This window comes from Apium graveolens, chromosome 10 (assembly GCF_009905375.1).
Source record: "Apium graveolens cultivar Ventura chromosome 10, ASM990537v1, whole genome shotgun sequence".
Taxonomy (NCBI): domain Eukaryota; kingdom Viridiplantae; phylum Streptophyta; class Magnoliopsida; order Apiales; family Apiaceae; genus Apium; species Apium graveolens.
This window is the reverse complement of record NC_133656.1, coordinates 211,718,482-211,732,277: the sequence shown is the minus strand read 5'-3', so window position 1 is coordinate 211,732,277 and position 13,796 is coordinate 211,718,482. Positions and strand designations below refer to the sequence as shown.

At 32.9% G+C, this 13,796-nt stretch overlaps 1 protein-coding gene across 1 annotated transcript; it reads right to left on the bottom strand.

The window, feature by feature from the left end:
• Positions 1-789: 789 nt before the first annotated feature.
• Positions 790-5,184, bottom strand: LOC141689879 (monodehydroascorbate reductase). Its single transcript, XM_074494383.1, has 10 exons — positions 5,030-5,184; positions 4,139-4,210; positions 3,682-3,733; positions 3,318-3,398; positions 3,048-3,166; positions 2,727-2,946; positions 2,501-2,619; positions 2,258-2,383; positions 1,630-1,770; positions 790-1,312 (listed from the first exon to the last, which is right to left on the bottom strand). The coding sequence occupies exons 1-10, from the start codon at positions 5,078-5,080 to the stop codon at positions 989-991; spliced, it is 1,305 nt and encodes a 434-aa protein (XP_074350484.1). The 5' UTR covers positions 5,081-5,184; the 3' UTR covers positions 790-988.
• Positions 5,185-13,796: the final 8,612 nt, after the last annotated feature.

Genomic DNA, 13,796 nt, shown 5'->3' with positions numbered 1-13,796 from the left:
CCCTAGCCGGGTTGCTCATACCCAATCACTTATCTTGAACTTGAAGCAAAGTATGAAGTTTTTCTGAAGAAACGGCAAATCAAAGCTTCAAGTAATTAACGAGCCGCATACGAGACGCGTCGAGTCGAACACGAGTTTTATCAAACAAAACCAGTCGATATGAGTCGGAGTAAAAATTATAGACAAACACTAATTGACTGTTAAATAGCAAATCAAATAATTCTTTTCCTTGAAACTTTTTTTATATCACTTTTATTTATATATTTTAACATCCATACGGTTCGATTACTTTTATTTATATATTTTAACATCCATACGGTTCGATTATTGAGAAATTTTTAAAAATAAATCAGAGAAATATCCGTAATTATATAAAATATAAAATCGTATTTTTTAAATTTTTTAGTTTTATCGAGCCGAGATCGAAACGAACTAATCTGAGCCGAACTCGAGCGGAACATGTCAAAAACTCGGTTCGAAATCATTTTTTAACGAATATATTGTTGTGTTCAAGATCATGTTCTTAACTAATCGAACCGAGTTCGAACTTATTCGTGAACAAGACAATTCAAGGTTCTTAAGACTTCCATTCAGTTTTCATATCTAATACCAATCATATACTTTAGATAAAATGGAGGTTTGTTCTTTTCAAAAAAATAATGCAATTTTTTCTCAAATTATATATGGTAATATTTTATATTTCAAACTTAGTTTCATTTTATTTGTGAAAAAATAGTCAAACTTCAACTACACCAAGACAAGAAAGAGTATGACACTTTCAGCCAAGAATTAGAGTAATTTCAGTACAGAGCCTTAAGTTCAATTATGACAAGTGCGTCGAAGAAAGCCTTGTTCCTTGTACAAACCAATCAGTATAAGTGCTTTGTCCGTAAGACATCTAAAACGCAAACAGTGTGTAAAATGTTGAAAACCAAGGGAAGACAAATACATTTTACTGTAGTGATTTGCTCCTTTTAGAATTTTAATTTTAAATCTTCGAAGCAAACGTGAGGCCTTCCTTTGCCAACACATCCAGATTGTCAGCTGCAGGTTGCACCTTAGCCACCTTGGCGATAGCCTTGTTCTCTTCAGGAGAACCACCCTCCAGGAATGCACCTACTATCTTTCCATCCTTGATCCAGTATGATCCAAACTTGGGGTTCTCTGATTTTGGACTGTTGTCACCAAAGATTACCGCATCACCAACATTGTCACCATAGAATTGCCATGATAGGTTGAAAGAACGTGAGTAGAAGAATGGAAGGTAGTCATATTCATCAATTGTTTTCCCCTGTTCACTTGCAAAAATTGCCTGTAGCGATAAGTTAGCACCAATTAGTTCAAGTAACATAACGTGTCCTCGAGTCCAACAAAGCTACTAAAATGCTAACTAAAAGTTGCTACTACTATGGAACTCTAGAATTTAAAAAAAACCCACCAAGGAACACCAGTTGAAGGGAAAGTAGATGGCACAAAAGAACTCAAATTTCCGCAGAAGTTCGAACAATCACTAGAATATTGTAAAATCTCCTATATTTTTCACATATATATTTCCAAACTGGTAATACGCAAATACATAGATGCGCACTGATAACTTAAATTTTGCAGTAAGCACGAAAAAACACCAACCTTTACTGCCTGTTCAGCAGATTTACGGGAATGGTCCACATGTTCAACTCTTCTAATATCATTGTACATTTTCATGGGAAAAGTCGCAACATCACCAACAGCATATACATTAGCAACACTTGTCTTGAAGAATGCATCAGTCTGTCACCAAAAGGACCAGATAGTAAACTTCACAACCATATATTGCGGCTCAGTGAAACTTAAGAAGGGCTGAAATGCATAATATAAAGATACACCAAAAACACAAGTAAAACACAGGGGTCCAATCAAACCAAGGTTCGGAGTTCTTAGCTACCCTTTGATTTAGAAGGGAAAGTACATAAGCCCGTGTTGTCCTCAAGAAATATTCTACAATAATTTAGTTTTAACATGCTAAACCTTATTGCTGGATGCAATAATATTATAAGATAATAAGTGTAAAACAGATTATAAGAGCATGATCACTTTTAAAAACGTGGAAATCATACACTGGAATGCACCAGAAGTGAATGGAAACTGCTGGATTCTCACATCTGACAATCCAGCAGGACTTCGGAAGGAAAACACATGTTTTTAACATAGAAATATAGCCAATATTAATTAAAAAACTTAACAGGCTGCTAATCTTCAAACAGGAAATTACACAAACCTTAATTCCACCTTTATCCTCTTCAACTTGACCCTTAAAGAGTGTCGTGAGGGGTCTTGCCCCAACACCAACAACAACAATATCCGCTTCCAGCACCCGACCATCCTTAAGTTTCACTTCCTTTACCTAAGTTTTGGGTGAAAAGAAGACGTTATGTAGATCCCAGCAACCAGATAAATGAGAACTGAAAAATACAAACAAAAAATGAAGCAAGGCTTATTTTTCAACAGCTCAAGTACATACCTCCCCATTATCATTGCTGTTAAATCCAACTGCTACTGTTCCTTTAATGATTTGTACTCCCTTGTTTGTATAAAACTCCTCATAGAATGAAGCAATGTTGGCTGTGAAAAGCCGAGGCACTGCGAGCATAAATCAGCAAGACAGCAATTAAGGTTCAGCTCACATTTAAAGTACAGCAAAGTGCAACTCGAAAAATAGGTCTACAAGTTTTTATTAATCCACTTACTGCACCATGGTTCTGGGTAAACCATTGTGACATCTAAGTTATTAAGCTTCATGACTGCACTAAGCTCAAGGCCAATGTATCCACCACCAACAATGACGACCTTTCCATTTTTCTTAGCCTTAATGGTTTCCACAAGCTTATCAGCATCATCAATTTCTCTCAGGTATAAAATATTTTTGGAATCAGCTCCTTGTACGCCAAAATCTGTCAATCTCAGTACCTATATAAATGTGAGATTGATGAGATAGCATGAAGATAATGAGTAAAATTATAAACTATACGTCAACAACTTTTGACAATGATTGATTCTTAATTTCTTACTGTGGAACCGGTTGCAATTATAAGAGACTCAAATTTAAAGGTATCTCCAGCCGCACTGACTAGAGTCTTTGAAGCAAGGTCTGCTTTCACTATTTCTGTGCTAAGATATAATGATATTCCTGCAAGATTTTTTTTAAGTGTTACCGAGGAATGAATTGATCTGCTTATATCAAAAGTAGGAGGAAAATGTATCCACAAAAGGAAACAAGAAAAATGTAGAAGAACCATCTTCTATGTATATCTATTCCCACGAGAATGTATATTGTATACCTTTATCGGCATACCACTCAGGAAGCAATTTCTCTCCTCCACTTCCAACACATGTGTGGAACCCAGGAAGCCTTGCAGCTCCTGTAGAATAAAAAAATGCATCTTACAAACTCACAATAAGTATACTAAACCAAACAGAACAGATAACACGTACAGCTGATGAAAAAAGGAAAAGAACAGATAACACGTACAGCTTTTATAAAAAAAGCGGGGGCCAAACAGAACAGATAACACGTACAGCTAATGAAAAAAGGACAAAGAACAGATAACACGTACAGCTTTTATTAAAAAAAAGTGGGGGATTAAGCATATATTGTGCTCAGGAAACTATTTTATGACATTGCAACTAGTAAAGTTTACTTACCCTCAGGAAACAAGTATGCCTTGCTTAGTGCAGGACGTTCATAAGGAGCCACCTGGGAGAGTAGAAATAAATCACATCATCAAAAGATCTTACTTAATAAATAACATTTCGATATAAAAGCGAACAGGTGACAGGACTTCTGTAGGCATGCTGTTCAAATATCTAAATATCAAGTCAATTTAACTCGCCCTCTTCAAATATCTGCAATAAGCTACAGAAACCTCTTGTGACAGACTCCCTTGTTTTGCTATATTAACAAAAATGTACTCAACTAAGCTGCAATTACCTACAAGAACCACCTGCAACATACTTCCCTATTTTGCAATATTAACAAAAATGCTCTCAACTAAGTTGCAATTAGTTAGCTACAAGAATCACCTGCGACATACTCCCCTGTTTTGCAATATTAACAAAAATACTCTCAACCAGAATATAGAAATTTAGTTTAATATCCTACCGCCTCTTTGGAGATGATTGCCAGCTCTCCTTGCTTTACTCCTTGGTTGGCAAACTCCCTGGCAGCATAACCCTGAACCAAAAATACAATGAATTTAGCACATTGTATAAGGCAACCACATGCATTGTACTGTGGTAAGATTATAAGTTTCATCATTCTTGTATATAATTTTTCTACATCAGGGTATGCAACAATGTCATCAGCTGCGTAGGAGAAGATGCATAGAAAATTGGAACAGTTTTACCCAAAATGACTAATCTAACATCCGTTAAACTGAAGCAACCTCACCAGACTGTACTAACGTGACCTATTACATATATTTTACGTAGCTTTAATGACACATAACTAAAATAAGATAAGAAAACGAAGGCTATTTGATCTTAAAATGAATTCATGATATTTCATCAGCAAAGTAGTCTCATGGTGATACGAAAATAACATAATTGAAAACACGAGCACCATTCATATTTGTTACCAAGTGAAGCAACTGTCCTTATGCTAACAGTACTCTTCTACGCGTTGATTTTACTATTAAGTTTTCAATCATTATTCTACTATTAGTTTCGAAATCAAAATTTTAGGATAAGATTATACGAACCATAACACGGATCATATCTTTAAAATCACAGACTCTAATACAGCTTGTAAACTGGAATGGATAAACTACTGGTCACAACAATTATAAAACGATTTATATGCACAATCATTAGTTTGACTAAATTCACATTTTCCAATCTCAAATTCTACCAACCATACCATCAAAATTCAGGTAAGGATAAAAAGTCAATCGATATAACAAAATTAAAATTAAATCGGATCTGTAAATAATTGTAAATCTTAAACACGAGTACGAGAAATGGATACAAGTGTATGTGGATAGAATATACTTACAGCGGAAACACCACCGCCGACGATGACATATTTGAACGATTTCTCCGCCATTTTTGGATCGATTTTTAGTACTTGTTTAGTTTTTACTTTTGGTGCTGCTGAAATTGAAGCGTCTCGAAGTTTGTGAAGACAGAGCGTATGGATTTATAGGGTCAGTCCTATTGGGTTATTAGTTGCGTCAATGGGAGCCGTACACGTGGCTGCTTGTTTTCCTAGTGATTTGCTGACCGAGCAATCTCCAGTCCACGACAATCGCTGTGTAATAATTTTGTTACTACAGTTTACTACATACTTATAAAAATAATTATCGTAAATTATATTAAAAAAAAAAACAGAAAAGGTAAAGTCACCAAAAGCGTTTAAAAAACGTTTCCAAATTTTGAGTTATCGTAATGTCATCGCTCGTTTCCTCCTAAAAATGAATTTCTCGTGTAATAATATGATTCTCATGAATATAATAACGTCAGATGTCCTGTGATAATATTTTTGGATTTTTTTCGGAAATATTTTTGATTGAAGTCTGGTATTTTTAATGAAATATAATCTATACAAAAGAAAGGACGATTATTAAATTATAAATTATAAATATTTTAACCAATTAAATATCCAGGATTACGTGGAACAGTGTAGGTCGTAAAGTGGGGAGGTGGAGGAAAGAGGGGGATGGGCCTGACCGGTAGACGTCAGCAATGACGACGGTTTTGGTTTTCCTTCTGATTATAAAAAAATTGATGTGAAATGGAAATGATTCTCTGTTGTACAGAGAGTCAATTATGTACAAACACTAACTTTCAAGAAAAAATGCATGCAATATCATATGGTTTAAAATAAACTAAATTCAAATATTACTTCGAAAATAATCTTTGTTATAGTTTTTTACGAGAATATGATATTTGAAATGTATTTAAACATAGAGAAAAATTATGTGGAGAACAGGTTTTTATCTAAAAGTTCGAAAACCTTATAGTTTCAATGAAAACACGATAAAATATATTATTTTGTAAAATATGTTCAATAAATATAACTAATTCCTTAGAATTATTGAATATGGTTTAAATTTAATAAGTTGAATGTATATATTTTATAAACCGGACAAATATTCTGCAAACTAAATATGTTTTGTTGAATAAAATATTTTTTAATATTATACATGTAATACATATATGATATTATGTATAATAATATTTTTTTTAATATTGTACAATACATATGTGATATTTAATATTTTAAATAAAATAATAATATTTTATTTATAGTACATTCTACGTTTAATAATATTTTTATATAAAATTTTATTCGTAAATCTCCGAGAAGATTTTTTTTGACAAAATGCTTTTTATAAATTGCATCAACCAAAATTACAACTTAATTTCAATAGGAACAAAACTCCCATCGAAAAAAACACGGCCAGGATTAAAAAAATAAACGAGCTAAGCAAATAGTCGTTTATGTTTTCAGACTGTTTAACATCATAAATCTCAAGATTCTTTGAATGAAAAAAGATTAATATGGCTTCCTGATCGATCATACCTGCATCAATCCTGGAAATGACCTTCACATACGCACCACCTGTAGCCCAATGTTCAGAAGCACCCAAACTATCTACATGCCAAAAACCAGCTATAGACAAGCCGAGGGTGAAAGATCTCAAAAGATGAACACATTTTAGTTGTGAAAAGTAAACTCTTGTAATATTCGGCACCAGCCTAAATTCAATGCACGAAAAACAGATCTCCCACAAACAAGTATCCAAAAAACATACTTCAACATTTCAACAAAATGGGGACAATCCAGACACACGTCAATAGACGAGACTTAAACCAAAAAATTCAAATACCTTGGAATGACACCAAATTTTAGTATGATGTTAAAAAGGAGGATTTGAATCTAGAGGTAATTTTTATTTGTAGAATCAGACTCAAAATCAAGATATATCTGAGAAATAAATTCTAGACATTTGGTTTTGGTTCGATTTTTATTGAAAGGAAGAAGGAAAATCAAATAAAAGGAAAGTTTTGGGGCTTATCACCGGTGAAGTTCCGGCGGAAGTCCCCGGCAGCCGGTAGGCAGGAGCAGAAACGGAAGAAACAGAGGGCAGTCTCACTTTAGGGTTTTTCTCCGAGAAGATATTAATTATAAAACAAGAGATGTTCAACAAACTCGTGTTCTCTATACAACTTAATTCCAATAAAAACGTACAAATAATGTATCTTTTCTCTTTTTTAAAAATCGCAGGGGAAGGCCATGTTCTTTTTATTTAAGGTGGTGGGCCCGGGCTTTTTCAATTGGAGTTGTAGCCTTTGAATTTGGCTTGCTCATGAGCTTCTCCCTCAGAGTTTTTTCATTTTCTCTCTCACTCGGTGATGCACAACAAATTTACCCGACTTTATTCGGGTTTTAAAATTTCTTATTTTTTCAGAAATAAATTGGATCGGATTTTTTAAAAAAGCAAATGTGATTGGGCTTTTTTAAAAATATGAAAACATGTTTTAGGCTGGCAGGCTGAATCATACATTTATCCATATTTTATTTTATATATTAATACTATTTTATATTATGTGCCAATTTACGTAAGAAGTTTAGATAGCGAATAAATTTATATCTTGAACTATAAGAGTTAATAATTTAGATATCGAAACAAAAAATAATATTTTATATTAAAAATATTTATCATTTTGTTTGTACTTTAATAATTTTCGTTAATTTTTATTTTGTCGAGTACTTAAATATTTTTTTAACAGTGCCGAAGACTTAATAATGTCCTTTTTATTAAGATACAGATCGACTGATGTCTAGCCGCCTCCCTCCTCTTCTCTCCTAAGATTTGTTCTTTCTCGAGTAAATGAAGAGACTTTTACTGATTTTCTTCGATAAAAACCCCCAACCCCTTCATTTTATATGTTCTCGTTAATTTTCTTTCAAAAAAATTCAATTTTTGGGTGTTTGTGTATCTCTCTTCTCGGAGTGTGTGTTTTGTCTCTACTTTTGAAATGTTTCGTTATGTTTTTGTTTAGTTATGGTTGAGTTTATTTGGTGTTTGATCAGTTGAAAACAAGTTTATCGATGTTTTTAGTGATCTGGAAAACCTACATCGAATCTAGGGCGGTGATGATTATTGCAAGAGCTAACATTTTACAACCAAAAATTGTTCATCCTTCACGGGTTTATGCTTTTGGCATGTCTATAACTGGTATCCGGCATGTTGATAGCTAAGGTACCTTCTACAATCTCAGTTTATACGATTGGTATTTCTGAACACTTGGATAATAATGATTTTTATGTGATATGGTCAATTATGATATTGTTATAGTGTAAAGGAGAAGAATAAATGAATCGATAAGCTGCTGGTTTGAACAACCATCTGTTTTTGTAAAGAATAATAATTTGCCAATAATGGCGAGTGCCAAATGAACAAGACTGAGAAACAAGAATCAACATATGCACTATAACCTGCCGATCTGTCAGGATACAATGCGGATCTATACCCAACTGCATAGTCCCAACCAACATAATGAGTACTCAGGCAACTATGGCCTATTAATTAAAGGTCTGGGTAAAACCCAGTCCGTATCGTAACTATCCAGTCCAAAGCTTAGCATCCGGAATAATCAGAATGCTTTTGATGTATCCCAACATCAGGATATATCTGAGTATATGTAACAAGGGTAAAAGTATTGGAATATGAATAGGGGATTCAATAAATTGGAAGAAGTCAAGAATCAAAATGAAATAGAAACAAGAATCAATAATTGTGTAACAATGTGTATGAACAAGAATTATCAAAGTGTAACTGATATGGAAAATGGGGTATAATTCACTATTCTAGATTTAGAATAGGGGAAAAACTTGCTTTACGCGTACTTAACCTGTTTCAACTCACCGCCTTCTATCTCCTGCTTGATCTGCCTTGCTGATACTGAATCAATCATAAAAAGATAGTCGTTTAGATAACTTACTACATACGCGTATCTCGAATTGATACCACGTAACCCTATCAGTCTACCCATGCGTTTCTGACTGACTCGCATATATACACATTTAATTATATAGCACATAAGGTTCATATAATCATGTAAAGCACATAGCACTAAAGCACATAATTGATTTTTGGACTATAAATATTTTCAGAATCGATACTAGACTCATACATGGATTAACTAACCCTATTTGATTTTATTATAATTTTTCAGGATTTATTTGACTCGATTCTACCCCTATTAGGGCATATAAACAATTAACTATCACAATATGACTCTCTTTCGGAAGAAATTATGATTTACAATTATTTTTATTGGTTTCGTTTCATTTTTCTGAGTCTAGGGGTCTTCGTTTCACTCAAATCGGATTAACGGTTTAATTATTATGAATTAAACAAGATTTAATTGATTAATAATTAATTATAATTAAATAATTATAAATAATTAATTATAATTAAATAATCCTTAATTATAATTTTAAATATTTAATTAATAAATTATTGTATTTTAAAATAATTAATCCTTAATTATTAGGATTAATTACAATTTATTACAATTATTTACAAATTATTATCACTTACTCGATTAGATCAATTATTTACAAATAAATAAGCGATACAACTAATTGATACGCTATTTATCGAATAAATAATTATTACTCGAATCATAATCTAACTCAACGATCAACTACTCGTATAAATACGAGCTACTCGCATTCCTCGTATAATTATCGAACTATTATTATTATTATAACTTATACGATTAATTAATTATCTATATTTAATTATTCAATATGCATAATTATTACGACACTTTTCGAAGAAATAAATTATCGCTCGAATAATAATCTCAACTCATCGGAATACTACTTGTATAAATACGAGTTATTCAAAATATTTAACTAATTCACGAATTATTATTCATATTATTCAATTATTTTTAATCCTTATTTATTAATTAATTACCTAATTATTAAATAATAGATAAATAAATAAATAATTAGATAAATAATTAAATAATTAAATAAATAATTAAATTTGAATTTCTAAATTAATAAAATAATTTAGAAATTAATTATAATAATTTTCAGAATTTAAAACTATTTTTTAATAGAATTTTCAGAATTTATAAAACTGATTTTTCTGATTTATCAAAATAAAATAAATAATTAATACATAAACAGGTTTTAGGGATTTGATTTGGAGTTTAAAGGATCAAAACCGGGTCAACCAATCGGGTCGACACCGGGTTCTGAAGAACACAAATCGGGTTTCGCCGGACGGTTAAAATCCTGCGGCTTTACCCAGGTTCCGGCGAACCTCGTTCCCCCCTCCAAACAATACGATTTCGATCGGGAATTTCAGGGTTTCTCTCCCCCGTGACTGCGGAAACACGACCCTGCCCGCAGTTGCCTTCCACCGTCTCTGCCGCGCATTCTCCGGCCAACGCCGCTACCATCGCCGGCGAACTCAATACCCAGGTCCGGCGAAGTCGTTTTTGATGAATACACAACCAAACAACTTGATTCTTATACCAAATTAAAGCTACAGACTGCTATAATCATTCCCAACAATTCATATTAATCAAAAACATCAAAAAATCTAAAGAAAACAAAATCAAAAATACTAAAACTCATGAACTCGGCACGTCGATTTAGGGGTTATAAAATCAAAATAAAAATACCTAATCACTTCTAGGACTACAACAAAACTAACTGCATTAACCAAACAATCAAACGATTCTTCAAAATCAAAAACCGATATTCATGCCAAGAACATAAAAATCGATTTTGAGATTAAACGAACCTCAGTTGATATTAGTATCAATAGATTCGTCTCTTCACAAGAATTGTATCGGTTACTCGAGCTTTTTCAGCGGATTAGTGAATCTCCCAAAATCATGGATTGATCTTCTCCCTCCTCCAAGAACATAATTGTCACCCACACTTTCTAATTTAGTTAAACTGTTTTTTGATAATTAATTAACTAAAAATTAATATTAATTCAGCTATTTATAGTACTGAAAATAATACCCCTAAATAAAATTAAGGGGCTAATTACACATCTAATAAAAATATTTGGCCCCAATTTTTATAATTTTTAGGCATTAATTATGAATTTTTAAATATCCAATAAATACAAAATAAATGCTAAAAATTCCCAAAAATTATGAATATTACAAAAATGCAAAGAAAAATGAAGTATGATAATTTCATGATCATATAAAAATAAAAATGTGATTTTTGTGGGGTTTTTGGTACCCGAAGGGGTCCGGAAAAGTCGTTTTTCGCGAAAAAGGTAAATTTGTAAAATATATAGGGGTTCAGGATAGCGATACGATACATGTCATTTTTGGTAAAATAGGGCCTATGATTTTGTTTGAAATACGAGCTTTTAAAACACGGTTTGAGCTGTACGGGTTTTGATATAAAATATATAACTTACGATAAAACACTCAATAAATATCCGAAACACGTTCAGATCAAAACAGACAACACGTAGCACATAACAATTAGGGTTTAATGACTCAACACAATTAATCACATAATAATACACATAATTTTATCTTTATTATAATATAATACAAGCATAATTCCTTGGTCGTTACAAAAATGATTCAGATGATCTCTTAAATCTCCGTCTTCTTCCATTTTAAGCCCGAACAAATCTTTCTTGAAAAACATCTTGTTGGCCAAAGACTTTGAGTGATAAGTCTTCGTTAACTTCTCTCACAAATTCTTGGGATTGTCCTCTTCAAGAAATCATACTTGATTTCCGGTACAAAGGCCAACCGGATTGTTGATGCTGCACATAACTTCATGTCTCCCCACTTTGTATCATCAACTTCAGCAGGCTTCTTCACTCCGAGAGTCGCATATAACCATCGTTGAATTAACATATCTTTCACCGTGCTTTGCCACAAGCTAAAATGATTTCTTCCATTAAACAATTCAATCTCAAATCCTCTAACCTTCTCCATCATGAACCTTGGCTATGATACCACTTGTTAGGGGGGATACACATAAATATACAACCAAACAAACAATACAAAATACACACACAATATATTACGCGGAAAAATCCACATCCCAACATGTATTATTAATCCAAACAATTATCAATAATACAATCAATCTCACCAAACGGTATTCACTCAAGCGATACTTAAGTTAAATAATACTCAAGCATACATCAAACAATAACATGACTATGTATATATAGCCATAACAAACTTGACCACCAAACCTAATCCCATTATAATAATAATTGTCTACCCAATACCCATACAATTATTACCCAACTCAATTATGATAATAATTGTCTACCCATACAATTATTACCCGATCCAATTATGTTTTCTATCATCAAGCCCATACTACCTGTTGTGCATATGTTGTGTACTTGATGATGGCTTAAACAAAACACCTAAGTAGATTTTACTTAGTGAAATAATGTAGCACTCGACGGATAAGAATTATAGTCCCGACGGATAACTCATTATAGTCCCGACGGATGATGACTTATTATCCATCGAGTGAGTAGCTTATGTAATAATAAGTCTGTAGCTCATTTCTGCATACACCTTTGTATAGATTCTGTAGTAGCATATAAGTCATGTTGACTTTAACTAGATATGCAGAATAGGTTGATTAATTGTACATAGATGATGTCTTGTAATTCTGCGTAAGTGAAATGAAGTCAAGTGCCAAAATAGCTATCGACGGATGATTAACAAAGCCATCGACGGATGATTAACAAAGCCATCGACGGATGATCAAATGACTATCAACGGATGTTCCATGTAGCAGTCAACGGATGATCAATGAAGCCATCGACGGATGATCAATGAAGCCATCAACGGATGATCATAAAGTCGACGGATGATCATGTACCCAACGGATAAAGAATTCAAACATCAGTTGACAGTGACAACTGGTCACATGCGTCGAGATGTATGCAAATAGAATGCGGAAGCCTATTAACTAGGTAATAGAGAACAAAGTAACAAAGCATTAGAACTGATAGTTTTTATAATGATTCTATCTTTTGACTTTGTAATCTTGGTAATATATAAACCAAGAAGTAGCAAATAGAAACTAAGATCTGAGATACAAAAAGTGAGAAACATTTGTAAGCAGAATTATTAGCATTTCTCTGTATTCTCAGTAGTTCAAATTTGTAAGCAGCTGTGAGCATTCTTGCACACAGAGTTCTCTCGATATAATATATATATCTGGTGGAATTGTTTAAATCCACCGGAAAGTTTTTAAAGACTCTTGTTTCTTTAATTACTTATGTTTTGATTCACTTAAGTTTTTATTCCGCATTGTGCTAATCAAAACACTTATATTTGTATTCGAGTTTGAACATTTTTATTTTAAGAAAAAGGTTCAAGAATTCCATTTAACCCCCCTTCTGTAATTCTTGCTATATTGTTAAGGGACTAACAATTGGTATCAGAGCAAGCTCTTAACTTACAAGGAGTTTAAAGATCAAAACAATTCAGCAAGATGAACAAGAAGGATGTTGGAGTCAAGATTCCTTTTCTAGATAAAGATAATTACCATCATTGGAAGGTAAAGATGCATCTTCATATGCTTTCTTAAGATGAGGCCTATGTGGACTGCATAGAAAAAGGCCCTCATGTTCCAATGAGAGCTGCAACAGGAAACGAGCCATCAGTTCCCAAGCCAAGGCATGAATGGCCTGATCCTGACATTGAACAAGTCAGGAAGGATAAAAAGGCCATGAATATTTTGTTTAATGGAGTTGATGCAGACATGTTTGACA